The sequence below is a fragment of the Maylandia zebra genome, linkage group LG8 (genome assembly GCF_041146795.1).
Source record: "Maylandia zebra isolate NMK-2024a linkage group LG8, Mzebra_GT3a, whole genome shotgun sequence".
NCBI lineage: Eukaryota > Metazoa > Chordata > Actinopteri > Cichliformes > Cichlidae > Maylandia > Maylandia zebra.
In genome coordinates this window covers 26,830,513-26,858,154 of record NC_135174.1, presented here as the reverse complement: position 1 = coordinate 26,858,154, position 27,642 = coordinate 26,830,513, and the positions used below count along the sequence as shown (strand labels likewise).

Genomic DNA, 27,642 nt, shown 5'->3' with positions numbered 1-27,642 from the left:
GAGTGTCCTCAGCTTACTCACAAAGCAAATTGGGTCTGACCCAGTAACATACGCAAAAAACAAACAAAAAAATCCTCATATACACAAAAATAAAACAAAATAAAGAAAACCGTCCTTCATGTGTGGTCCAAAGAACGGCTGGTAGAATAAGACTGGTCACACAGCCACAGCTGGACCTGCCTGGGTTTATGTCAGGTTTTAGTTCTGGCACCAGGTGTAAGCCTCATAAAACAACTGTCTCACTTACAGCTGGAATATTTATTAAATCACAATGTTTCTGTCCATCCAACCTTCATTGGTTGTATATTCTTACCAGACACCTTTCTAGTGCTAAAAAACGTAACTCAGAGATTTTGGTCACAGATCATTTGAGATCAGACTAATGAACACCTTGCACATGTATCAGTAGTCAGCTAATATAACTGGAAGAATGACCAATATGGCAGTATTATTTTAAAAGTAATTTCACAAGCACTCCACTGTAGGCTTCCGCAAAATCTGCCAATCAGGAAAAAGTGGACATTAATGGGGCGGGCTTTAAGAGCCAGGAGCTGTTCGGGGAGATGCTGGACAGGGGGAGCTGCATAGCAGACTCTGGGGCAGTATAAATATGTATTTTGTTTAACTATGAATCAACAAAACTCTATTGGACCCCAGAATAAAAACACACGACTTAAAATAAACACAATGCCGCTTTTACACAGTCTTGACAGTGTTTTGAACGCAGTGGGCGTTGTGTTTTTGAACGCACCCTCGTTTCATTTTCAAGAGACACAGCCGGGCTTTCTGGTGACGTTTATGTGGGGAAGTCCAGTGTCGCGGTGCTGCGTTGACCTGAAAACAAGACACACTCCAGTTACACCTTTCTACTGCACACGGCTCATGACACTTCCATAGAAACCACAGGTAAGTGTCAAAAAGCGCCGAGAAGCCTTCATATTCTAACGCAAGGAAGCTAATAACCGGCTCCGTCTATTTCCTAGTAGGGCTACCGTTGGCTGGCTGGCTGGCTATGCTGTTAGCTAGCTGCTTGTTTGTTGACAAATATGAAAAACAAATGTGTATCTTGTTGTCTGGTATATTGAGTTGGGTATGTCTTGTCTATGAGTAGGCAGCCCACTTGTGTCACACTGCCACAAAACGTCAGTGGTAGCGTTTTTCCTGCTAAATCATCGAGCTGACATTAGCCTAGCAGCCATTCCAGTATGTAGCCCTGCCCCTGTGTTTGATAGGTTTATGTGATAATCCAAACAGCGCAGTCACTTAATAAACTGACAGGGTCTGCTGTGTTTCTGTCGCGTGACTCAAATATAATTCCCACACTCCGGTACAGGCTTCGTGAACAACAATGGAGAGACCTCCCTTCAGGCAGAACCAGAACTTGGGGGACTGGGAACTGAAAGAGAGGCTGGGCATGGGAGGCTTTGCCCATGTTTACCTCTATCAGCATATGGTGAGTGTCCAGCCAGGAGAGTTCCTAACCCTATACGTAACTTAGGAAAGGAGGATATGGGTGCTGGAAATTGAAATGGCCTGTTTTGAAGTAATCACCACCTGCTTTTCCTTGACTGTATTTGTATAATAATGTGATGTCTGCTGTCTGTTTTGCAGCAAACACACGAAAAACTGGCTATAAAAATGTGTCGCCTGGAGCTTACACCAAGGAATAGGGACAGATGGGGCAGAGAGATCCAGATCATGAAAAAGTTGGTATTTATTTTTTGTTATTTTCCTTCCTTAGTGGCTTTTATTTAAACGTGTCACATCTGTATGTAACACTTCTTAGTGTCATAAAGGTGACACAAAAGTGCCATTTGAATCAAGTTCAGCTTTCTTGTTACCTGGCTTGACAAAACCTGAAAACCCAGTCAGAGATAATGAAGATCGCAGTGATGATTTAGCCAGAATAAATTTCATTCCTCTTGACCAATGAAGCGATGGCTACTAAAGTCAGATGTTGTTAGATGAGTGTGGGATAAAGATCTAGAAAGAATACTAAAAATAAAGTGGCAAAATGCATCACTGGTTGTGCAAATAGGACAAGAGAGAAGTTAATATATATTACCCCAGTTGTGGATAAATGGCACTGCTCCCAAGAGGCAAGGGAAGTAAACCCTGGCAGAATATCTAGAATGGGGTTTTGGCCCTCCTGCATTCTGGTGTATCTCCAGTTGTTCTGACTATGTCCTACACTGGATCCAGGGTGGGCTCATCCGAGACAGTGAGGCGCTCACATCCTTACTTTAATCCAAGTCACTTGCAAATCATGACTACCAAGCCTGACCTGTGGAGTGTCTGCAAGAGCCTTTCTTTGCGCACATATTTCTAATGTGCACTTTAGGTCTTAGAAGGTTAAAAACACATTATTGCAAAATGAGGGTGTTCATAACAGTCACGGCTGTTGTGGAAATTATTTTATTTTGTGTCAACATTAAAGTAAAATAGAATAATCTGTGTTCTTGAATTGTAAAACAGATGTATGAGCAGATGTTTATAAAGCATAAAAATATATTTATGCATTATCTCCATCATCAAATAAATACATGCTATTTTTTTTTCAGTGATGTCAATGAAATACAGCTCAGCAAGTTGCATACTAATACTCTAAAACTAATCTGTATCATACTCATCATATTGAAAATTGGAAAATCTGTGAAAATGTGGTGCTGTAAGCTGAGTTTTAAACCGAAACTCAAGGGTATATGTTCAGCTTATAACCATAGTGAGCATTGTTACCATGGTGATCTAACCAGGTAAAAAGAGAGCCAGCTTTGCGACAGTGAACGCGACACACCTTGCAAAGCTGGCTGGACTAATTTTTTGGCTTCCATATCAGGTTATGCTCAAAGTTTTGGTGTATAATTCACTTTAAGCACCACATTTTGTCTGATTCATGTAATTGCAGTACGCTCCAAGTGTGATACAGATTCTTTGCTGAGGATCACCTTTTGGATATGAAACCTGCTAAGCTGGTTTTCGTTAACACTGCAGGATGAAGGTGTGCAGTATTTACAGCAGCTCAAGCTGTGCATCAAAGGAATTTAAATGTATTGTGTTGTTGATGTAGCCTGATCCTCATTTGCTTCCAAGTCTGTTTTACACTGAAGGAATTACAGCTAACAAAGCAAAGACAGGAAGATGTTAAAGGCAGGATTAGAGTAGAGTACATCAGAGGGACAGCTCAGGTTGAGCAGTTTGAAGACAAAGTTGGAGGCGAGGCTGAGATGGATTGGACATGTGCAGAGGAGGGATAGAGGATATATTGGAAAAAAGGATGTTGAAGGTGGAGCTGCCAGGCAGGAGGAAAAGAGCAAGACCAAAGACCACAGAGAGATATGGATGTAATGAAGGAAGACGTGCAGACGGTTGGTGTGAGAGAAAAAGATGAGGGATAGTTTTAGATAGAGACAGATGATCTGCTGTGTCGATCCCTAATGGGAGCAGCCGAAAGAAGAAGAGTGCAGATTGAAAAATTAATAAGTCTGCTTTTAGGATATTTATTACCAAGAATATTAAATCATTTGAGATGTCCGCTTTGATCTGGCAACAAACAAAAGTGATTCAACCCTCATCTGACATCTCCATGGTGATAATGTGCTTATATTAGCCTAACTAATCTGTAGCTGGAGCAATCTGGAGCTGAAGGAAGTTTTACACAAGGAAATGGTGAATGACGTTAGACTTAACAAGCAGACAGCATGACACAATGTGTGAACAGATAAAATTAAGTTTGCACTAGAGCTTTCTTTCCTTGTTCCTTGTTGTGGGCCTTCTGAGAACTCTGGCTTTATACAGTGTGATCTTCTTCACAGTTATTGGTAGTTATTAATCAATTTGTGAAACCCACAGGCTTGCAGATGCAAGAATGAGTTGCACTGTTATGCAGACAGTGGATGACTGTGCAGAAGTCTGTCTGGATGTCTTTAAAAAGTAATGTGGTTCCATATCTCTCACTCAGGTTAAATCATATCAATATCGTGACAGCCCAGGAGGTCCCAGAGGAGGTGGAGCCCATAGCCTTAAATGATCTTCCACTGCTGGCCATGGAGTACTGCTCCAGAGGAGACCTGAGGAAGGTGAGGGGGGGGGGGGGTCATTTAGATGGGATTGATATTATTTGGAGAGTTTAGAAATCAGAAAAAATATGCAGCAGACTTTGCCAGAGAGCTGTAATATTTTCTGTCCAATGATAGTTTTGTGGGGAGTCATGGGTGCACAGCGAACAAGCTTTTAGTAGGAAATTCAGCGTGCTTTCTGTGGCTCCAGTGTGACAAAATGTGAATAAATTCAGGCTAAAAGTAAGGATCAGAAGCCTTTATTGGTATGTGGATTTAAGTCACTGACCAGGGTCATATTTCACAAGCCCTGACCACAACTCAAAATATAATGAAAAAAAAAAAAATGTTTAAAGATAACAAAGGCAACAGATTAATGAGAAACAGTGAGCAAGACCAGAGCCTGGCACCTATAAAAGAGGATGATAAACAGGTGTGTGAGGCAGGTAGTGTTTGGAGTGTGGTCCCGCTCCTGAATTTCACATAAAGTAAAATCAAAAGTGTGAAATATAGAGGCCACTGCACACAGTGACCAATATATAGAAGGTAATATATGGAGTGATAGTGTGAAGTTAGCTGATGTTATCTATATAGCACTTTTCAACAAGATTGTTTAAAGTGAGTTATATAAGACATACATTTCATTAAGTACACACACAAAGATAAATAGAATTTGAAAATAAGCACATCATATCAGACTTCTTAATTTCAGAACATTTCTCACCCTTTGGTCACATGTTCTAAAAAATACCGCAGCTCTGATAGGATTTCTTTTTCCTGATTTGCAGGTGCTGAGCAAACCTGAAAACTGCTGCGGTCTGAAAGAAAGTGAAGTGCTTTCATTACTTAATGATGTTGGTATGTGCATTGTTCGGCTTATTCATTCAGACATTTCTTCTTTTAACATGTCATTGGCTTTGATTAAGTCTGACTTCTGCTCCAGGATCCGGTATCCAGTATCTCCATGAAAACAAGATCATACACAGAGATCTTAAACCGGAAAACATTGTGCTACAAGACATCAACGGGAAGGTAAACCAGCTACTCTTCCCTTTTTTTGACTGCTCTGTTTGACTACTTCTTCTTTCAGCTGCTCTCTTTAAGAGTCGCCACTGAAGATCTGCCTCCATATCATCTTTAGCATCTTCTCCTGTCACACCAACCCTCTACATGTCCTCCTTCACCACATCCATGAATCTTGTCTGACGTCCTCCTCTTTTCCTCCTGCCTGGCAGCTCCATCTTCAGGATCCTTTATCCAATATATCTACTATCCCTTGTCAGCCTTGCCTCTCAAACTCTGAGCTGTCCTCTGATGTACTTGTTTCTAATCCTGTCTATCCTGGTCGCTCTTAACATCTTCGCCTCGCCCTCCTGTCTTTTTGTCAGTGTCACAGTCTTGAGACATCACAGCAGGTCTCACTACCATCTTGTAAACAAACCCTCCCTGACACCCATCTCCACCCACTCCATTCTCTTCTTCACCTCTCTTGTGCACTGTGTGTTTTTCTTGGATGGTTGACCCCAGGTATTTAAACTCCTCTACCTTCACTATCTTTGCTCCTTGTATGTCCACATTAAGACCCGTCTCCCTCTCATTCACAGCCCGCTCTGTTTGACTGCTCAACTGAAATATACTCTTTTTTTAATTTATTTTTTTATTCTGCAGTTGGTTCACAAGATTATCGACTTGGGCTATGCTAAAGACCTGGACCAGGGGAGTCTGTGCACTTCATTCGTTGGCACACTTCAGTACCTGGTAAACACTTAAAGCAAACATTTATTTATCCTCAGATAGTGTATGTTATGTGCTATGTGTTATAGTAATTATAGATTTTAAATCCTTGACTTTACTTTCTACCTTTTTATAGAAATGACTGAACAGGGTCATTCTGAAAAATCAATCTGTGCCTCCCACCTCACCTCTTTATAGGCAGCTTGATTTCTGTAATAACATCAGTATATTGATCTCGAGACACTAGCTCTATAATTTTAGGCCCTTTGATTTGCTGAAAGAATTGTGAAAAACCTTTTTAGGACTAAAAGTTTTTTAATAAATTAAAAATGTGAACACCTGTATTGTTTTTTTTTTTCAGCTCATAGCCACGGGCTACATTCAGGAGTGTTAAATAATTGAATATGACTATATCAGAAAATTATCTTGACTTAGAACACATCATGGCTAGAAGACAAGCCTGTAGGTGAAAAAGCAGACCTGTCATATGATGTAACTTGTTGACCAACCACATGGTGATATAACCCTTAAAAAACTCATTTTTCTCCAGTGAACTATCAGAAAACATAACATACATCCAGGGTGGCAATGCTCGTCTCTTGTCTGTGTCATAAACATTGAATTGGTGCAGTTTTCTTACAGATATGATGGCATCTCATGATACTGATGCTCAAAGGTGGCTATGGAAAAAAAACTAAGATTGTAGCATTATAGATTGTGATACTTGGATCAGATGTTAACCTGATATAGTGGCAGTTTATTTATTTTATTTTTTATGTATATTTTTACATCTTGTTTCTTTCTCTGAAAAAGATGTCATGAAGGCTCAAAAAGTAAAAACTAATAAAAATGGTAACATTTCAACTCACCCCTACGTACAAAGTCAGCCTGTAACTCTGAAATAATATTGAGGGTGTAAATACAAAAGATAACACTTTGGATGGCTTCATTAAATACATAAAAATGACTGTATTAATATATATATTAAAAAAAATAGCCAATTTGCAGGTTCTGGGCTCCACTACAGTTTACCTGGATGAGTGGCTGACCCACGGCTGCTGCAGGGCCGTGGATTCACGTTGAGATCATTTCTTGTGGGTCATTCCTTCCACCCTTTTCTACTTTCCTGTCGACTCTACTGTCACATAAAGGATGGAAATGCCAAATAAGTCTTTAAAAAAGATCACTTCGTGTTTTATGAAAACACGAAACACTGTTGTTGTTTTTTTTCCTCTCTCCAGGCTCCTGAGCTCTTTGAGAATAAACCGTACACTGTGACTGTGGACTATTGGAGCTTCGGAACAATGATCTTCGAGTGCAGTTGCGGTTTCCGTCCATTCCTACACAACCTGCAACCTGTGCAGTGGTAAGTTGATCCTAGTCTGTGTCACTAATGTATGCGCTACTGGAAATTAGATGAGTCAGATGTCTGAGTAGAGTATGCAGGAGCCCAGCTCTGTTCTCACGTCAGATTTTATTCTACATCACATGTTTGTGCTTTAATTCGACTGAGGTACATTGAGAACTGCATCTTCTAAGTACTTCTAGTACTTTGTATTGAAAGAATTTGGTATTGATCCTTTCTGATCTTGTCTTCAGGGCCAGCAAAGTGAGGAATAAAGGTCCAAAAGACATCATGGCAGTAGAAGAACTAAACGGAGAAGTCAAGTTCTCCACACATCTCCCCTACCCCAACAATCTCAGCAGGTCAGCTGCAATCATTTTTACTGAGACATTTCCTTATTTTATTGAGCTGTTTGTCTCCTGTGAGGACAAATTAGTTTCTTCATGGTGTTGTGCTATAGTAATTTAAATGGAACGCAAAATAGCCGAGAGCATGTGAACTGTGGTTGTTGTTAATTACCCTCCCTGAAGACCTGTTTTAAATGTTTTAACCGGTTTTGTACAGGACGCTGTTGGAGCCGATGGAGGCGCTGCTTCAGCTGATGTTAAAGTGGGATCCAGTGCACAGAGGAGGCCAAGTGAACCATGAAACCAAGAAACCCCTGTGCTTTGAACTCCTTGATCAGATACTGATTATGAAGGTGAGGCACTGGAAGAGCTGGCTCTTCAGTCAGTAATTTGCAATGACACGCAGTGCCCTAGAAAGTTTTAGTGTTTTATTTTTCTCATCTTAAAATTATAAAGACAAGAAATACTAAAGCTGCCACCGAAGCTTTCACTACTTTTAGGCATTTTACTGCTAATCTCACTGGACTGATTGTAGCGTTTGTATGTTTGGTGGGCCAATCTGAAAGAAAGAAGCTGTGCACCATCATTGTCACTCATACAGGAATTATTGTCATCTATTTTTCTTTTTAAGATTTATTATAAATCGAAATTCTTTTTATTGTTATGCTCTCTGTTTGCATTTGTTCCGCACGTCACATTCAACATGGGTCACCTGTACGTAACTTAACGGTCACCACCCACACGGCAGGTTTTTGCAGTTTACACAAACACAGGTAAAATCCAAAGTGACATTTAAAGGAGGCCTAAACATGCTAAGAGATACGCAGCGTTTTTTAAAAATCTGTCACATTTTTTTCTGTTTTGTTAGTATCAGAAATAATTTTAAAACTAAACAATATTGATTATTGATGATGTTTCAAATTCCAGAAAAACTTATTATAGATATAGAAGTACAAGTCATGTTCAAAGGTTATTTAGTCATTTGAATATGTTTTATAGGTCTTTACAGATTTGTAGCAATAAATGTTGATAGTAAAGCTTGCAAACTTGTGATGTACATATTTAGACCCATACTTGAGGACTCGGATCTTCTTGGGATTAACTCTATGCCAACCTTTTTTAAGGGAGTTTGGTCTGGAAACTTCTGTTGTCTTGTTAGAAATATTGAAATAGAAACCTTGATTGTTTGTTTGTTTTTTGTTTTTTAGCCAATGGGGAAATGTTTGTTTTTGTTTTTCTGTGCTCAGGATTACCCATATTTTTATATACCCATCCTTTACTTTCTCCCACTTAGTGTCTCAGTTCCTGTAATAGGGAAAAACTGACTTAGGAACAGTATTGATGAGGTGATGCAGAGTCTGTACATTGTCCTTCACAAACGTCATTATAAACTGTGCAGGTAGATAAACCAGACCAGAGGATTTCACTTGTTCTGGTTTCCTTCTCGCTACTCTACCGTAAATATGTGATTAGTGATGGGCTGCTTCTACGCAAAGGAGCTCCAGGCCTCATTCACAGTGACCACTGGGTTCTTGTTCAGTTTGGTTTTGCAACAAAATCTCGAATGTTTCAGTGCTGTGGAGATTTTATATTCTTCCCCATATCTGACACAATCCTGTAATCCCACCTCATTTAAAAGCATCTTCTCTGTGACATAACAGAGGCCAAAAGTCTCAGTGGAGTAATGCTGTCAAAACACAAGCACACACATGTATTGTACTGTTTGTGTAGCAATTCTCCAAATCCATGTTCTGGTTTCTTTTGTCTTCTTGTGGGAAAGTGGTGTAAGTGTGTTGGGATGAGTGAGGGTTGTTAATAAGAATTCCAGTATTTCCAGTTTATGCTACACATTAGAGCTTTCACCAAACATAACATTTAACAACTTGAAATCTTTATAAAAATGAACTGGCTGGCCTCGGCTGTCACAGCCCTCCCCATCTGCCAGTTTTTAGTAATAAATTAATTCCAGCTCTTTGGTGAGGCAGCAGTTAATCAATATTAAGAATAATTAGATTCTTGCAGCCCTCTGCTGGCCCATGTACCGCGATACATACTGCAGAAAATGATAGATCACGAAGTAGTTTAGTTTATACTGACGGGTTTTCTGTTTTCAGGTCGTCCACATCCTGAACATGACCACAGCGCAGGTCCACTCCTTCCAGCTAACTCCTGACGAGAGTCTCCACAGTCTGCAGAAGCGCATCGAAGCTGAGACCAAGATCGAGGTGGTGAACCAGGAACTGCTGCAGGAGACGGGAGTGTCACTGGACCCCAGGAAGCCCGCTGCACAGTGTGTCCTGGATGGAGTGGTGCGTTGATTTAACCACTGTTTAGATGAATGAAAGGATTTTAAATCTAAAATCACACGTGATGATGTACAATAACTTATTATTAAAATAATCATACATAACAGCTTTGAGTTTTTTGATGAATTAAAAAATCATCATCATCTTCATCTTGTTATCCAAGGAGCTAAAGTTGCAGCTTATTGGCGGTGTTCCTCACTGATTGTTATCCCTGGCCATGCTGTCTTTATATTTTGGGATACATCCATTGGCCTGATCCTGTCTCTCCTACATCGGGTGTCCGTGACAAAGGGCCGTGTTGTCCATCTGTTCACTTAATTGTATGTAGCTGTGTTTTATCTGTGCACCAACAGCAGTACCAGTGGTGGAGGGTCACTAAACTGAAAGTATTTCAGGCCTGTGACACCAGTGGCTTTACCAAAGTTTTTTTTTATTAAATAAATAAATAATCCATACGATCACAGCAACATGAATATATAAATATCACATGATGTAGTCTTGAATCACTGTGGGGTTTGCTAGGGTTTTGTTTACGTCACTATATGACACCTATAAGTGTCTGCTTCAGCACCTGTAAATCAGTTCGATCTGTCACAAATCACAGGGCTGAAAATCTTGATTGTTTGTTTTACCCATGCATGATTACGTTCTGTTACCTGCAAAAAAAAAAGAAGCAAAAAACAACCTGTGCTATGTTTTGGTTTGCTTATTGGAGCATATACAACATCAAGCAACGGTGTTTAGAAAAATCTACATCTATCAATAATCATGACTCATTTCCCTCTAACTGCATCTATTCTGAGAGACTTGAAGTCACTCTCTTGAGTTGTAAAAACACTACTTGAGATCTTTGTAATGGTTTTCTTTCCTCCTGTGTAGAGAGGGTGGGACAGCTACATTGTCTACCTGTTTGATAAGAGCATCACCAAGTACACCGGCCCCTTCAGTGCCAGACGTCTGCCTGAGAAAGTCAACACCATTGGTGAGTTCATATGAAGTGACTCCAGTTTCTGAAATGAAAAGGACTGTTACATGACAGTGTTGGCTCTCTTCTGCTCTGTATAAAAACTTTCATGGTTTTTATTTTCCCAGTGCAAGATGCCAAGACGCAGCTGCCTTTGGTGGTGATGAAGAAGGTGTGGGGTGAAGCTGTGAGCTACATCTGTGGCCTGAAAGATGACTACAGCAGACTTTTCCAGGGGCAGAGAGCTGCCATGTGAGTCCCATAACAATCGTGTGTGATGTGCTTTAGCCCAGATCATGGTTTACAATGTGAATCCATGACAGGATTCAGAAATAACATCAGCTTTATGCGTCTGTGCTATTTAAATATTAAACAGTGTAAGTTGAGCTTTTTCATTAAGAGTGTTTTATGTTACATCCTAGCAGCGTACAACCAGATGTTGTGGTTTTGGTGAAGAATAGTTATTGTCAAACACAGAAATAAAACGACCGATATTAGTTTCATATCAAATTAATAATATTAGTTTTTCTTTTCTGAGGAGGAAATAATACTCTGTGTTTGCTACGGATGAAAAGACACCATACTTCATCAGTATCAGTAGTGCATCAGTAGCTCTGTTTATATTAGACTTTAATTTTAGTTCATAATTTTAAACAATTATGTTCAGCACCAGCCAGAACAAAAAAGCAGAAGCAGAAGAACTGAAAGTGGTATAAGGGTACTGTGCGTGAACGTGTGAGTGGACCATTAATGGTTGCATCCAGATTCCTTTTACTCTTGCATAATCCACTTCTGTACGTGCTGTGTGAGGTATTGGTTGACTCTTGGTTCCTTGTTTCTCTCAATGTGGCTACTATGTTGGTTTTTCAGTGCACGTGAGCCTACTGCCGTTTGGGCCACATGTTGCTCCTGTCTGTCGGTGGTTGCCCTCAAAGGATGGGCCGTACGGTCAAAATTATGGTTTTTATGTGGTGTTTTTTTATTATTATTTAAATTGAGTTCCAAGAAATCTCCTTTAAAAAGATATTTTTGTGGACTAAGTTATGAAGTAATCCTAATTACTAATCAAGATTAACCAAAATAAAATAGATTATGATTTCTGCTCTTATCCATCAGCACACTTACACAGGCTTTAGATACCTGCATTATTTTCTGAGTGTGGACAAAGTGTAGAAATGGAGCAGGAAAGAAATTAACTTCTTGGTGACTCATGTGTACAAAAAGCCAACTGTTATTAGGCTGACATCATTGTTTTGAAATGTGACACACCAACATTTATGAAAGAAAGTGATAAGGCGCTGGGCACAGAGTCTCAGCACGGTGGCTCACTTAAAACGGGTTCAAAACTGAAACCGGTTCTCAATTCTGTTTATGCTATTTAAATCATTTCTCTTTGTTACACTCACGACTTCTGCTTAGTAGCTAGGAATCCCAGCATCTCCTTATTTATCTGCAAGTTTTTGTAAACAAAAAAAAAAACATTTAATAGTTTTAGTAATTGCATTTGTTGGTCCAGGTTTTATTATTTTTACCTCGAAGCCTTAAAGTTGAGCCCTGAAGAAACCCATCTAAACATTTTCTGTAAATTTTATTCCAACATTTAACTGTTGGTTGAATATTTAGAGCAATGATTTAGTTGTCAGCTGAATATAGTTGTAGTGTCGTACACACCCTTCAGCTCTGCTTATTTTCCAGTGTAATTCTTCCCGAGTCCTAGTTTGAATTCAACTTTCTGTTGTGTTGCTCCTCACACTCTGGTGCTTGTGACTGTTGCTCCTCTGGAAGCTTTAGCTGGGGCTGGACTGTCAGCCTGTCTTCGTCAGTCCTCCGCCTTCCTCTTGGAGCTTTCTGATTTTACCATCTCCTCCTTCCCCCTCAAGGTTGAGCCTCCTCCGCTACAACACCAACCTGACCAGGTGTAAAAACAGCATGTTCGGCTTCTCGCAGCAGCTCAAAGCTAAGCTGGATTTCTTCAAGAGTAGCATCCAATATGACTTGGAAAAATACAGCGATCAGATGCATTATGGCATATGTGAGTGTTTGCTGGCAGCTGTTTGCTCTTTGTTTCAGTAAACATGTTGTAGGGTGCTCGGTGAGCTCACATTTGTCTGATTTGTCCAAAGCCTCAGAAAAGATGCTGAAAGCCTGGCAGGAGAACGAAGAAAGAGCTGCAGCTTTTGCTCAGGTAACTCATCTCTTAAAAATAAGATACAGACTGGTAGTTGCTAACCAGCTAGTCCAGGCTCTTTCATGTTTTTTGTTTTTTCCTACTGGTTTACTGCAGTAGGTTTACCAGGTTGCTCTCATTTTGGACTGCAGCTGGTGAGAGTAGTTCTTCTGGTTCCAAAGTCACTTCTTAGGTGATCCCCTGACCTACAGTGAGGGCTGCAGACCAGAACAAGGACTACCTTCACCTACTGCAGTCCAAGATGGTGGAGTTGATGTTCATCTGCAGGATCACAGTCACTGAGGAGGCTCAGTTCGAAGCACTTTGCTAATGAAAACATTTGCCTGGATAAATGTATTAAATTCAGTTTAATAAAGAACACGTGTAGGAATCACTGTGATGTTTACCAGTGCAAAGGCTTCCGAAAGCAGCCTTTGGTTGATCCGTTGTCTGTCCTGCAGGTGGCAGAGGTGAGCCATTTGGATGATGAGATCATGGCTCTGCACTCTGAGATAGTAGAACTACAGAGGAGCCCATATGCCCGACGCCAAGGAGACAAGATGGAGCAGCTGTGAGTATTAAAAGGGTTTAACCTGAGATGATTTAATCTGTGGACATTTATCAAGAGCCATCTAAATCCCACATTTCACCTAATTTAAAAGACATAAGTAACAGTCACTTGTTGGCCTTTGATTCTTTTTGGTTGGTGTGCATAATGGTGTCTACAGATGATTTTGACACTTTGGTTGTCCCCGGTTCACCTGAGGAAATGACCGGACGGTGCCAAAAACAATCCTACATCATGAATACATTTACATGCACACTAAATATTTCAAATATGACACACACTTTGACTGTATACTGATGTACTTTGAATGTTTGCAACATGCTTTGGACTTGTGTACAGAGCACATGGAAATGCATCTAAATTTGACTCCCGGCTTCTTGCCTGTTTACAGTCCACTCAGTCACCAGTTTGTAAGGATGGTTGTGTGGTGTGCATAAATGTCATGATGGAGAATTTTTCCAGAAGGTTTCCAGCTCTGTTTGGACGAACAATCAGATGTATAACATTGAGGGAAGAAAAAACCTTCCTTCATGACTAAGAGGTCGAGATCGCAGCAAATAAATGTGGGACAAAGAGGACAATTGTGTGAAAGAATATGGGACACATTACTAATGCTGAAAGGCATTTAACACGTGAAGGACAAATATGTTTTATTTCAGTGCGATGCTCCCAATTGCCTTACCACAGTGATCATAAAGGAAACTGACATCTATATTTAATTATACAGAAATCTTCATATTTTTATGTGTTCTCCTTTTTTTCCCCAGTAACTTTTTTAACGTGTTTACTCCGATTTTTTTGTCTCTAAAAATCCTCTATCTACATGCACGTTTGTTTTTGAGCTTTGCGCTTATAACTGACGAAATAACTGGGGAAAAACAAAAGCCCTGCATACGTTCATTACCTTTATCTAGTTAGTGGAAGTTTCCCGGTCTTTGTCATTGCGGCAACTTTTATTCGTTTTATTTCGTTTTAGGAAGTTTTAGTCATTCCACAAAAGTTTGTGTAAAGCTTGTGACTTTATACTAGCTTGGAATTTCCTCATAGGCAGCAAAAGACGGTGACGTGTTAATCTAAACGAACCCCATGATGACAGTATTTCCTAACAGCAATGTATTAAAAGTCAGACTATTTACAAGCAAATTTTTACGTCTGCGTTAAATCTGTACTGTAGGTATATTGTAACCACAACCTGTTCTAATGTCCTGTGCTATAACTTACACTGTAACCTTACATCCACCTTCGTAGAGATGTAACCACATGTTGCATCTCTAAAGAGAGAAAATGCACATCTACATGCAGAAATGACAAAGGATCACTTTACAAAGACTCTGTAGCGATTCAAAGCAGTATAAATTAAAGTTTTGACTTTAGATCACTGTGTAAGTTCTCAGTCATCACCATGGTAATTTAAGGACTTCTTTTATTTCTCCTTTAAATAAATCCAGTCGCTTTTCTTTCCAAGCTCCTTAGACTTCAGAGTTTTAGAGCCAGTCATGATGTGAGACTTTATCTCAGTAAAAAAAGCTGTGCTGACTCATATAAAGGGGGCACGTGAGCTCCACGGTCTACACCCAAGTCCAGTAAAAGAAAACACTAATAAACTTGGACTGTGGAGAAAAAGCATGCAGGCACAGGGAAAATGTGTAAACAGCACTTAAAAAGGCAAGAAGGTGAAGAATGAGAAGCTGACCAGGAAGTTTGAGTCACGAACCTTCTTGCTGTGAGGCAACTTTAGACCACTAACCATGCCACCATGAGCTTGGCAGATTTTTGTCAGTGAAAAAGTTCATTTACTTTGAGATCTTGAGAACACGCGCAGAGAAAAGGTACAGCAAACAGTTCGATGTTGACTGACCATCAGCTGGCGGACGTTTCTCTACGGTTGGAAAAATGCCTCCAAAATAAAAGCTTTGCTGATGCGAAGACACTAAGCTTGTCACATCAAAATTTATAAAGATGAGGTCGGGAGCAGAGAGGCAGTGTTTAAAATTGGCTTAAAATCTTTTATTTATACTAAAAATAAACAAATAAATTAATTAAAACAGGTTAACCCGGAGATAACATCATCATTTCAACCATGTTCAGCCAAACATAAAGTGAAGTTTATGCAGGACTACAAAGTCTGTAGCAACGTTAATGAGAATACATGTCAGGTGATGTAAATGGAGGCAAATCCCCATCCACAGCTCAAATATCCAACTTCAGTGAAAAATCCACTTCATGCTGTGTCATCAAAGCCTGCCACCTCAGAATCTCTCACAGAGTGGACTCTCCTGACTCAGTGGGAATAAGCATGAAGTCCTAGGATTTCATTTATTTTCCTCCAAGCCCTCTCATTGTCTTTTCCTTCTGTACATGAGTGTAATCGTGTCTGTAGATTCTCCAGACGCCATTGCTGATAATAAACGAAGGCCAAGCTTGTTGGCTCCATTTGTGGACAGAGCTGTGTTATTCGAATTTTTTTTATAAGATAGTAGCAGGGAAAAGGAATAAGGAGATTGCTTTGGAGAAAAGTGAGTGAAATTATTGCATTTTGTGGTAACTGCTGAAAATATGTGACTGTAACTTGATTCCAGCCGTTGGTTGTACTCCTCCTTGTTCTCCTGTCGACTGTGGGAAGGAAATATTTGTGTGTTTTGAACACATTTGGTCTGAACGCACGTTAGGAAGTACCAGATGCAGTAACGAGCCCCAGCTGAACTCTAACTGGGGTCATTGCAGTTATGTGCAGCTGTGCACAGTGAAAGCTTAAAGTGCCCCTTCTTTAAAAAATGTGTTTTCACCAGGTTAGCCTTGGCTCTGTGGGAAAGTTTCTGATCCTGGTGTTGACTGTTGACAGTAGAGACATAATGATGGGCTCGGTGCTCTTCCTCTTTTTAGTAACATAGGGTCTAAAGACCCGGTTCACCACAGCCTCGCTGTCCTCCTTCAGTAAATGATACAGCAGAAACCCCCATGTAGGCCAGACCTCAACATATCACCAAGTTAATAAAGAAACATAATCGCAGTGAAGATAAGGGATGTGGCTGAAGTTTCATACAGCTTAATGAAGTGCTGAAGTGCTGGTGTAACCTCACCTGGATGTATGCATCTTGCTTCACTCCACAGGGAAAAGACTTTGCTCTACATTTTAGTCGATCAAACTAGTTTGCTGTTGGGTAAAAGTTTACTACTTTTTCTTTTGTAAATCCTGTGAATTGCTGTCACGTCATGCACTGGATTGAAAGCGTGCCACTTTAAATTAAAAACCGTCCTTGGTGCTGCTGTGAAAGTTCTGACCAGTGCCTGTCTTCAACACATATGGAGAGGATACCAGTGGTGTTTTTAAACATGCAACTTCAGAGAGTAATCTGATCATGAGCTTAGCTTCAGAATTCAAAGAAGAACATTTTAATGTGATAAAATAATTTTTTGCAGGGAAGAAAAGGCAATCGAACTTTACAAGCAACTGAAGATGAAATGCAAAGGTAAGAAACGTTGAATGGATCATTTAAAACTCTGAAATCAGAAGAGAAATTAATCCATTCTTTAAACTGAGGTGTTGTTTAAACTCCCCCCCCCACCCCCTTTGGTTAGTACCTGACTCTGATGTGAGCTGCGACAGCTCTGAGATGGTGAAGGCCATCATCCAGACAGTCCAGAACCAAGACAAAGTCCTCAAAGATCTGTTCACACACCTCAGGTGAGGGTCCACCCATGCTTGACAGTTTGATTTCACCCTGAGCTTTACACCTCTGATTACTGTTAATTATCTGTGGTCTCATACACTTTTATTTGTTCTTAAGTGCCACGGTACTAGTAATGCATATTTGTAGTACTTTTTTATTTTTTATTTTATTTTTTTAACCTATCTCGAGGAACTTATATGTTCTCTCAGGGCAGGTTAATGCTGAATCCACAGGTTCAGATGTTTTCCTACTCATCTCCATCCACATGAAAATGCAAATAACAGTATCAAGTGCCGCCAAAGCAAAAGGTGACACTATAACCCCAATTCATAGATTCATGTTGACCAGTCAAAAGCCTGCAAACAACAACACAGTGCACACCCTTGATATTGCAAGAAAAGTCTTCATGTTCCTCGCCCACAAGTAAGCACAGAAATAGAGATTATAGAAATCTTGACCCTGGAAGGAGTTTATCTAAAGTTCAGTGACATGAAATAATGTTTATGTGTAGATGAAAATCCCGTGTATGTGAGGACAGGGCCTAGATTAACCCACTGATTTATAAAGAAGTGACGGCTCTTAAACACATAAAACGTCTGCTGGTATTAAGGAAAGTTTAAGCTGCAGACTTTACCCCCTGAATTTTCAGTTACTCCCTCCCTGCTGAGGAGGAAACTTTTGGAGCATAAATTACTCCAGAACTTGAATCCATCCCCGGTGTGAGGTCTACACTGAGTCTGTCTAAAGAGTCACAGTGACGGTGGAAAACATCATTTGTTTTCCCTGATTTGTCTCACCCCAACAGTAAAATCCTGATCAGCAAACAGAAGATCATTGACTTGTTTCCCCGGATTGACAAAACTCTGGAGAACATCAAGGACGCTGACAACACCGTGATGCAGATGCAGATCAAGAGACAGAGGGAGTTCTGGCACTTACTTAAGATCGCCTGCGTGAGTAAATCTACATCAGTCGTTAGCAGCCCGGTCTACTTTTTCCAAGTTTGTGACTTCATTTGTCTTTGAAATGTAGTGTGGGGCATGATGCAAAGAAGTGGGGGAAGTTGTGTAACTGCTGGATAAAACTATTTATGTACAACTAAGAATAAAATGTCATCAGCTTTTCTCTGATTCTACAGAATATCAGAAGTTTTGTCTGATCAGCATCCAGCTCAGATAAATTTAGTGTACTGGTGTATAAGAAAAGAAAAAAGGAAGTCCTCTAATTGCTGGAGCTGGATCCTGGTAATATCCTGGAATAGGTTAAGTTCACTTATTCATTTTCTGATTCCCTTTTCTGCAGTTGTCAGACCCAGTGGTGGTGAGCTTTGTTGTACTTTCTGTGATCTCCTCAGACTCAGCTGCTATAAAGTACCAAACACAGAGTGAGCGGTAGGGTGTGCCGCCTGCATTCCTGCTGTAGGAGAGGGGAGGTGTGTTTTTTACTGCTGCCTGTAACGGTGTGTTTCTGTCTCTCCTTCAGGCTCAGAACTCGTCACGGAGCTCGATAGCAGCCAGTCCCGAGTCGTCCAACCTGCTGCAGGTTTCTCAGTGGTCCCAGTCGGCACAGCCCGTCAGCTCCCCGCACCCCCTGACCTCCCTACCAGGGCCAAATGACAGGTAACGTCCACTCAGCCGTGTTGGGACTGGGGTCAGCTCTACAAGTGAGATGTTCACACTCCTTTAACATAGAATTCAGCAGAAGCACCTTCAGCATTGATAACAGCTGGTAGTTTATTTCACTTGGTGCCAAATTACTAAGGAAGTGTCGACACGGTGAGGTACCTGTTTGTGAATGTGGATGTGTATATGTGAATAAAAACAGCTTAGTAATTTCCTGTTCATATACAGGAAATCTCACATAAAACAAAAGACTTCACAGACATCTTCCTCTCTCGACAAATGGTCATGATTTGACTCACTCAGCCAAATTGTTGAGTGGTCTGACGGGCTGATTGTTGAGCCACAGCTGGACTCGGTCGGTCTCAAACTGAGAAGAGAACGATACAAACAGCTTTGTTCCAGTAGCTATTAATCATATCTTTCATTTCCTACATGATGTTGGTATGTTTTCCTCATTATGTCTCATATTGTTGTCTGATTTTTTATTTTTTATTTTTTTAACTGCATTTGAGGATGGATGACTCGCTGAGTGCAGGTCATATCTGCCCATGGGTACAGCTAAAGTAACCTGAAGCTAACCAGCTGTGGTGCTGGAGCTTGAATCAATGCAGTCGATCAGATCGCCATGTCCAAAGTGAACGTGTGAATCCTTCCTAACTGGTGCATCAACTCCCTGTTGATGTTCCAGAGAGACTGAAGCTTTATTCAGTCTCTCTTACCAGTTGCTGGCTGGTTGGGGGTCATGGTTGTTTCAGGTCTTTAAGCCCTATGAACTGTTTATTAATGGATCGTTTTGGCACTTATTTGGCACACCAGGTCATTTTGAAGCGTTGGAAAAGCTCTAAAAACGCGACACTCTAAAGGTTGTGACTAGCTGTGCAATGCAACAGAAGATTCCCAGGAGTTAAGACGCCACAGGCAATCTTTGTTCCTGTCATATGTCTGTCACAGTTCCAGGAATGACTCGTGTGTCATGAAATCCCTCCATCCTTCTTTTTTTTCCTTCTGCTTTTAAAGTTTGGGCTTGTTGGCAGCTGACTAAGCATGTATTCCTGCCAGAGGTTCTTTTCCCCAGCAACATTTTCCAATTCCACCTGGGGCGATCCTGAGTTATTCCTAGGTCTACCTTTATTAGAGGTCTGAGGTCTCCACCCAGCTGGCTTTTCCCAGAAAATCTTCAAAGAAAGATGAAGAATGATTCAAATGACCCACATGACTCAAAAAACAGAGCTGCAGCACCTGCCAGACCTGGGAGGAGAGCTCACCAGCAGGGAGCTGTACAAACTGGACTGCAGGCAAAAGCTGGACTTAGTTTTTGGGACCTGGAATATGCACAATAATTGAGTCATAATAGTTTTGTTTTTATGAAGCATTAAAAAAGACGCATGCCTGAGGAAGATCCTGTGCATTGGAGCATTGCATTTGGAAAAGTGTTTTCAGAATGCTCGTAGTTGGTACATTATCTTTTTCATTTTTCTAAATATTATTTCAGCCTGTTCTCTTCATTACATTTCCAGCCTGTGTTAGCTAAACTGTTAGTATAATAATAACTGTGCACATGACTGAAGCATGAACATACTGCCATATATATAGTTTGTAGGCCAGTGCTTTGTGTTTTGCCCTTGGGCGTTCTTCTTTCTGTTGCAAGATAGTAAACACATTGTGCATATGAAGGAGGCGTCATGTGACTGAATTGTGTCTGAATTGTGTGCGTTTCCTTCAGTGATGCTGCCCCACGACTCCTGCAGGAGAACCAGAAGTACCTCAGTCAGCTGACCAGCCTGATGCAGGAAGCTGCTGACGAACAGGCCAACAGCATAGTGGTGAGTTTGCTGCTTTTTATCTGCTGCTTTTAAGGTTTGTTTGTTATTGGAGAGGGCTGCATTTAAATCAGCCATAAAGTCTTAATTTATTTTTATTTTCCCTTTGGGAAACTAGACGCACTAGGCGTCTCCTATCTGCATCTGTGAAGGACCAGAGGCCTGTCAGCATGTCTTTAATCTCATTTAGGAGAACAGGACCTCGCTGTTCTCTTTTTTTTTTTTTTTTTTTTTTTTTTTTTTTTTTTAGTCTTGTCATGAAGGAAGGAACTTTTTGTTTCTTTTAAGCTTGCAGATGTGATAAGAAAACAGAATCACACAGAGTTTTCAGTTTCCTGTATATTATATAGTAATATTTATTAGCGTGATAAATATATATTATACATTTTGAATTATATTCTTATCAGTTATTAAAGATGATGACAAGCTAACACTTTATAATAACCAACATTTAAAAACAAATCATAGTTAAATTGATAGTTATTTAAACGGTAGGGATGCTATTAATCATATTTATTCATGTCTTCATGTTTTAGTTATATATTGAGTTATCCTAGCTGATAATCAATTATTTGAGGCTGTTCTCATTACCAAGTACTGCTGTTCATTCGAAGCCATAATGCTTGATTTATACTCATAAATCTGACATTTGACTCCAAAATTTGATCAATACTTTAATAACGTCTTTCAGTAAAAGTCACTTTTGTTCCAAGCTCATCACAAACAGCTCAGTTTGAGCACAACATGATGCACTTCACCAGGTGTTCTTCCGTTCTTCACTGGTCTTCACGTCACACCAGGAGCATTTTGGAAGCAGGGGTCTTTTATTTTGAAATTCTCTCTGTAGTTTTTGTATGCATCTTGAGATCTGAGGTTATTTTCAGAGATGCAGTACAGAACGCTGCTTCTGAAACGCACCGCAGTGCACCAGGTGGAAGCCGGTCATGGTCATGAATGCGTGCAGTGAGCCGTGCATTTCACGGGGTCACTCTAAACGGCACTCTCAACACAGTACTGCAAGTTATGCTTCAGGTTTCCTTTAGCGTCAGTTCCATGAAACACATGTAGCGTTTATAGTCCGACTGGTCTCACGCCTAACCGTGAGAATGCACGGGGCGCCGCTGGGTCGCATTTCAGCTCTGACGCAGGCGCTGAAGCTTATCCCGCCAACTCGCATTAATGCCGGCAATTCTAACTAATGTGCTGCCGCGTGTTTCAGAAACACTCCAGTGGCAGCTTCTCAACAGAAGTTGTTTGAAGTTCAATAGAGCAGGTCACACAGAGAAAAGCTTTTCAAAATAAAAGACCTCACTCTAAAATGCTCCAGGTGTGATCTGAAGCCTTGCAACAATTGGGACAGAGCACACCCAACATGGTGCATCTCTCTTTAAAGTTGCCACTTCCAACTTATGTTAGCAGTGATTTTTTTTTTAACCATTTTTAGTAAAGTTTTATCAAAGACTGTAGATGATTGTTGTAAAGTCAAAATGTTAGACCATTAATTGTTAACAAATATTAGGTTTTTAATTATAATAATATTTAACTGTAAACTAAGGTGTCATATTATCTTTTATTAATGATGATTGTTGTGAAGCGTTATCAAAACTCTGTAAAACGAGACTGTTTGCAACTAACATCCAAAACTTATTAAAAACTCAGAAATTAAGATATATTTGCACTTCAGCACGTTACATATTCTCGGTTGTCTTTTACTAACGCCTCCATTTCCATCTTTCAAGGACCAAGACTGGAGCTGGACGAAATACGAAACTTTAACAACAAAACTAAAAAAGCAAAATTCGTAAAGTCCACCTTCCACCCCCCGCCTGAGTAACACTAAGGACTGTGAGCTGATAACGCGGCTGAGCGGCGTCTAACAGTACAGTAGTACAGTTTGTACATGGACTCGGGATTTTCTCGTGAAAACGACTTTCCTGCTCATCTTTAAAGAAAAAAAAAAAAAAAGCTGAGTTCACGCATGCTCAGCGGCGTCCGTCTCCTCCCATCGTCTCACATGGTGGAAGGTTTGATTATTGAGCTTGTTTTTTATGACAAAACAATGAAGCTGTCTCTCTCTCTCTTCTTTTCTTTATGCTGCACAATATTCATCACACTTTGCTCCATTTTTGCAGTGATAGTAAAAACCAAACTATAGCACCACATTTGAGGGCTTGACGTGGATCAGTCAGGTGGGAGAGCGTTCGACAGGAACGTGGGAACTCGTTTGACCCCGTGGCATGAACGGGAAACGCAGGAAGGTGTCGGGGGTCGCTGGAAGGCGGGTGTGGGGAGGAAATAAGAATCAAGCAAAGAGCACTTTGATACTCCCATGTGTCCTCTCTGTGAAGAGGTGAAACGTTCCCAGCTGCCAAAAATGTTGCAGAATTTAAAGCGAGCAGAAACTGTCAGCGTCGGTTTGATTGATTTACTAGAAACGTTTGAGGGCGCGTGTTGAATTCTCTGTATGTACGTTTTTAAAAAACAAGTGTTACAGGCAGAAATCCCATGGCTGGCCATTATGTTAATACGATGTATATTGTATGTGTGTCTTTTTAACCGTCATGGATGTAAGGCGGGGTTTTCTCGTCTCGTTCGGGTGCAAATAATGTACGCTAAATTCATAGTTGTGCAGAGCTGAAACGATCAGTCCGTAGTTTCCATAGAAATCTGAGTAATTCTGTAATCAATTCTGCATCAAGACGAGCAGGTGGTGGGGCTCGTGTTCAGACTGTGCCGTAAAACCACTGCAGAAGAAGAGGACGGGGTTAGGAGACCAGAGGGCTGCAGGGCGGAGGCAGATTTAATGGGACGGTGAAGGATGGCGAGGCTTGCTTTGTGCTGCACGCATGAGCTGCTCCAGAGGAAGTTCTTTTCAGATTTTCAGATTAAAATGTAAATCTAAAAGTGCACGTTTCCAAAGAGCAATTTATATCGACGAGGTCACCGTTGCAGAAAATAAATTGCATATTCATGATGATTAAGAATAAATAGCACGATTTACACTTGGCCGACCTCCCACTTTAAGATGATCTGGGCCGTCTTCAGCACAGCGGCCGTGTTTGCATCTCTGAGTGAAATTGCCGTTATTCCTCCAAATCAGTGAACACGTTTAATTTTCTGCAAAAGCCTCGTGATGCCCGTCTGTCTGGGAGTTTAGGTTTTCTCGAGTCCAGTGAAAGCTCGGTTAACAAAAACATGAAAAATCTTTTTCACTGCAGATCTGATATCTTTGTCTCCCTGTCAAGGCTGAAAACAAATATTTTGTGCACATCATGATTTATTGGGTAATTCTGCTCATCTTATTATGGATTTGAAAGATCTGAAAGTCTAAAACCTTGTTGGTGTATTTTTGACAGATTAAAGTCAAATTATTTATTCAAAAGAAAATAAATCAAGTGTTTCTGATCTCTCTGAGATGATAATTTATCTTTTTCTTTATCAAATACGGCCAAAAAGAAAACCATCTCAAATGTCAGTGCCGTTTTTGAACAGTTTTATATTCAGACTTTTTATTAAGAGAGATTTTTAAGGATTCTCAACTTTTTTCTGAAATCAGAGAGAAATGAGTGATAGTCAGTGATAACAAATGTGCCATCCACCAGAGTCTGTCATTCAAAAAATGAGGAAATGTAAAACAAATGAGTAATCTTACCCTCTTATCCGGCTCAGGCTTGCAGGGGTGAGTGTGGAAATCATTTCCTCTATTTTTAAATAATTGCATGTGTAAAGCTCAAGCCTTCACTGAGTCACATCGCACACCTCAACACGTTTATCAGGTAAAGAAAACAGGATCCAGGTTCAATTTTATTTCATTAGCCGTCGGCTCAGTGGGATAGTCTGATGCTCTGCGTCCCACCAGTTGGACCCACTCCACAGTTTGAGAACCAAAAGGTAAAACTGGTGTAAACAGAACCAGAGCTGCTCTTACTTTCATTCGTTCCTGTAGGAGGTCACGACTGAAGTTACTGACAGTGAGAAAGTTACATTTGGAGCCTTTCAGTGATAACAAATAATGTCATCTGCCAGAGTCTGTCATTCAGGAAATAAAAACAAATCGGATGCATTTAGTTTGTTTGGATTGTCTGCGAGTCTCAGCTCGAGTTTTCCCCTCATAACAATCAATCTGTCAAAAATTAGGGGTTTTTGTCCTTATTTTTTAAAAGTCCAGAATTGATTCATCCATGAGTAAAGCAGTGATTATTATAATGTTACACGGTATATTGATGGTGCTGAAGAAACGCTTCCTGTTTCTCCGCTTTCTCAGATCTGAGTAACAGGAAGCCGAGAACGTCTCGGGCTAATTTGCTTGAAAAACAAATAAAGACTAGCCGGCTAATCGTTTCAGCTCTCACCACAAACACGAGTCGTTTCTCTCTGACATCCCATAATGACAGGAATGCAACAACGTTGGTGCAACGCAGTCGGGCTTCCTCTAATCGGAGCGATCGAACCCGTGAGCGATGGGTTGAATGTGCTGTACGTCGTGTTTCTTTGGGCCAGAGAGAGAAATGAACTTTCTTGTATTTATGAAGTTAAAGTGCAATGGCTAAAATAATATTTTCTTTTTGTTTTGTATTTAAATAACTCCGTTTGTTTCTTTCCATTTGAGTTTTGTTTCCGTCTGCTGGTTTAAGTATGTTCACTTTTTAGAAATGTAATTGTATGAAGATCAAATGTTTACCTGGAAATAAAATAAATCACTTTGGCACGATTCCTGTGTCGATGCTTCTTTCAGTTACTCGGTGAGGAAAAGCTGGAGCCCGGCCAAACACTTGATTGCGGGCTGAACCCAACATAACAAGAAGGTTGTTATTTCCATCTGCGGTAGTTTATATTTGTTTGGGTTTGTCTCAGCTCCTCTGCCTCGCACTCTTGCAGAGGTTTATAATTTCATCCAATTTGTGGTTTAATCTGATCTATTCAGTTCAACTTTATAGCGCCAAATCACAACAGCACTGCTCTCAAGACACTTTGAGCAGCCAACCTCGACACGATTCACTTAACCGCCCCTCGAATACATCACGCAGCGATCACAGCAGTGAAACAAGCTGGATTTTGGGAATCCGATGAGTACACCTAAAGTGCATCTGTGACGACAGACGTGACACACTGATTAAATCAGAAGCATGATGCAGGTGGTCCCAAACTGTAGACAGGCTTAAACTCATCAGCTTTAAAAAATATTAACAAGATGAATATGGAATTTATGAGAAATGTACAATGCCTTTTTCCTCTGAGGGCTTTGGCTGCCAGACTTAGGATCAGTTGATTAGTTTTGTGTTCAATTGTATTATTCTGTTTTTGTTTTTACATGTACAGATTTAATTTCCTGCTAATTTCTTTCCCTTTTTTGTACTGCTGGGATTCTTCTGGTGGTCCCCGCTGACGTAGCAGCGTCCATATTATTTGCTTTTTGTAACCACGGACTGAAAATGCTTCCCAGATGTGCTGCTCCTCCGCGAGGAGGAGGGCGGATCGTATTTGTTTGTGCTGAAACTTGAGTCTCTAGTCACAGTAATCATGGTCATAGTGGGTCATTGGCTGTGACACTGTGACAGCATGTAGCTCACTAACTGTAATGTTGTGCTTTTACGTTTAAGCTGACTAATTTGTCCTCAGATTTGACTCATCGAGAGTTGAGCTGCTTTTTACTGCTTGTCCATTTCTCTAATTGCAGCATCACTGATAAAAGGAAGGAAACGTCCTGACAGGACTTCCTGTACACGTTAGTGTTCTCTCGGTGTTTCTCAGGACTTCATAACAAACAAGCTTAATGCAAACAGTTTGATTGCACTCAGTGCGGTCACTGCTCTGTAATCGTGACTCAATAGAGGACTTTTTTTTTTTGGTCGGTATCAAAAAAGGGGAAGTTGGTATCATTCGAGATAACTTGACTCGGGTATTCAATAATTTTATCTGAGTCTTTTAAGAGTGAGTCAGTGCAGATGATCATCTTATTCACTCTTCTTCTCATGACCTGGTTTAAGTGTTTCTGGCTCAGCATCAACTGTTTTAGCACACGTCAGGAAGTGATTTGTCAGAAGTGTTACAAGCACGAAAAGTCATGCCAGGTCACAGCTGTCGGCCTCCGGATAGGCTTAGATTACAATCTTATCTCTGCACACTGAAACGTTTAGGACTAATACGCTGTTATTAGTAATATTCTGTTATTTTACCCCGAGTTTAAAATAGTTATAGGCAGGAAACGTAAACGTGGTTTGGGAGACCACACGGAGGTCACTCTGAAGTATGTTACCCTAGAAAGTGTTGTGGTTTTGTCCTGCAAAATGAGCTCAAAGCAGAGTAAACACACAGCTGGCTGCAGGGTTGAGTCGACGCCCGGATCTCTTTGAAGAGAAGGCTTCGTCATCGCGTATCAACTCGTGCAGAATGCGCTCGTTAAGTGGGCAGCAAGCACAGGCGAAACGTTCTGCTGCCAAACAAGCCACGCTCATTGTTAACTGTTGTTTTATTAGCCGTGAATCAGAGTGAATCAGACGAGCTCTCGGAGAGAAACCACCACCAGCACCCGCCCCCTCTACTCAGTCCCACATTCCTCCAGGCTCGACTCCCATATCTGATTTACAGCAGAGCTTAAAGTCACATTTCCCCCCCTTTTTACAGTGAGATTTACACATCTGACATTAAATATTTGTGGGAGTTTGTCTAGCAGAGAGTCATATTTATGCTTCTCTTGTCTTCGTCCTGCAGTTTGCTGCTTCAGCTACTATGATAGTTTGGACAAAAGCGAGAGGGTTGCCGGTTTGGTGTGGAGGTCCTGAGGTCAGAGTCCTGACCTCAACTCCATCAAACACCTTTGCCAGAGCCGGTATCACAGAACATCAGTGTTTGATCTCAACAGAATAAACGCCTTCCAGCTCCTTTCATGACCACTTGAGGCCGACTCCCATGTTAAAATGGTTTAAAGCAGAAATAAGCACGTTTAGGTTTGCTTCTATGGATATCTTCCCCTTTCATAACAAAAATCCAGAGGGTGAACTGCTCACTTACCCCTCCGTTTTTGTTTTTGAGTCCTGCTCTGC

General features: G+C 40.6%; 1 protein-coding gene across 1 annotated transcript; it reads left to right on the top strand.

The window, feature by feature from the left end:
* The first annotated feature begins 559 nt into the window (after positions 1 to 559).
* LOC101486267 (inhibitor of nuclear factor kappa-B kinase subunit alpha) lies at positions 560 to 25,310 on the top strand. Its single transcript, XM_004565888.4, has 22 exons — positions 560 to 906; positions 1,334 to 1,453; positions 1,612 to 1,706; positions 3,959 to 4,076; positions 4,844 to 4,913; positions 4,999 to 5,087; positions 5,724 to 5,813; positions 7,031 to 7,155; positions 7,389 to 7,496; positions 7,699 to 7,834; positions 9,596 to 9,790; positions 10,667 to 10,769; positions 10,880 to 11,003; positions 12,632 to 12,783; positions 12,875 to 12,936; positions 13,380 to 13,489; positions 16,907 to 16,956; positions 17,066 to 17,171; positions 17,963 to 18,110; positions 18,640 to 18,776; positions 20,503 to 20,602; positions 22,339 to 25,310. The coding sequence occupies exons 2-22, from the start codon at positions 1,349 to 1,351 to the stop codon at positions 22,402 to 22,404; spliced, it is 2,289 nt and encodes a 762-aa protein (XP_004565945.1). The 5' UTR covers positions 560 to 906; positions 1,334 to 1,348; the 3' UTR covers positions 22,405 to 25,310.
* The last annotated feature ends 2,332 nt before the right edge of the window (positions 25,311 to 27,642 follow it).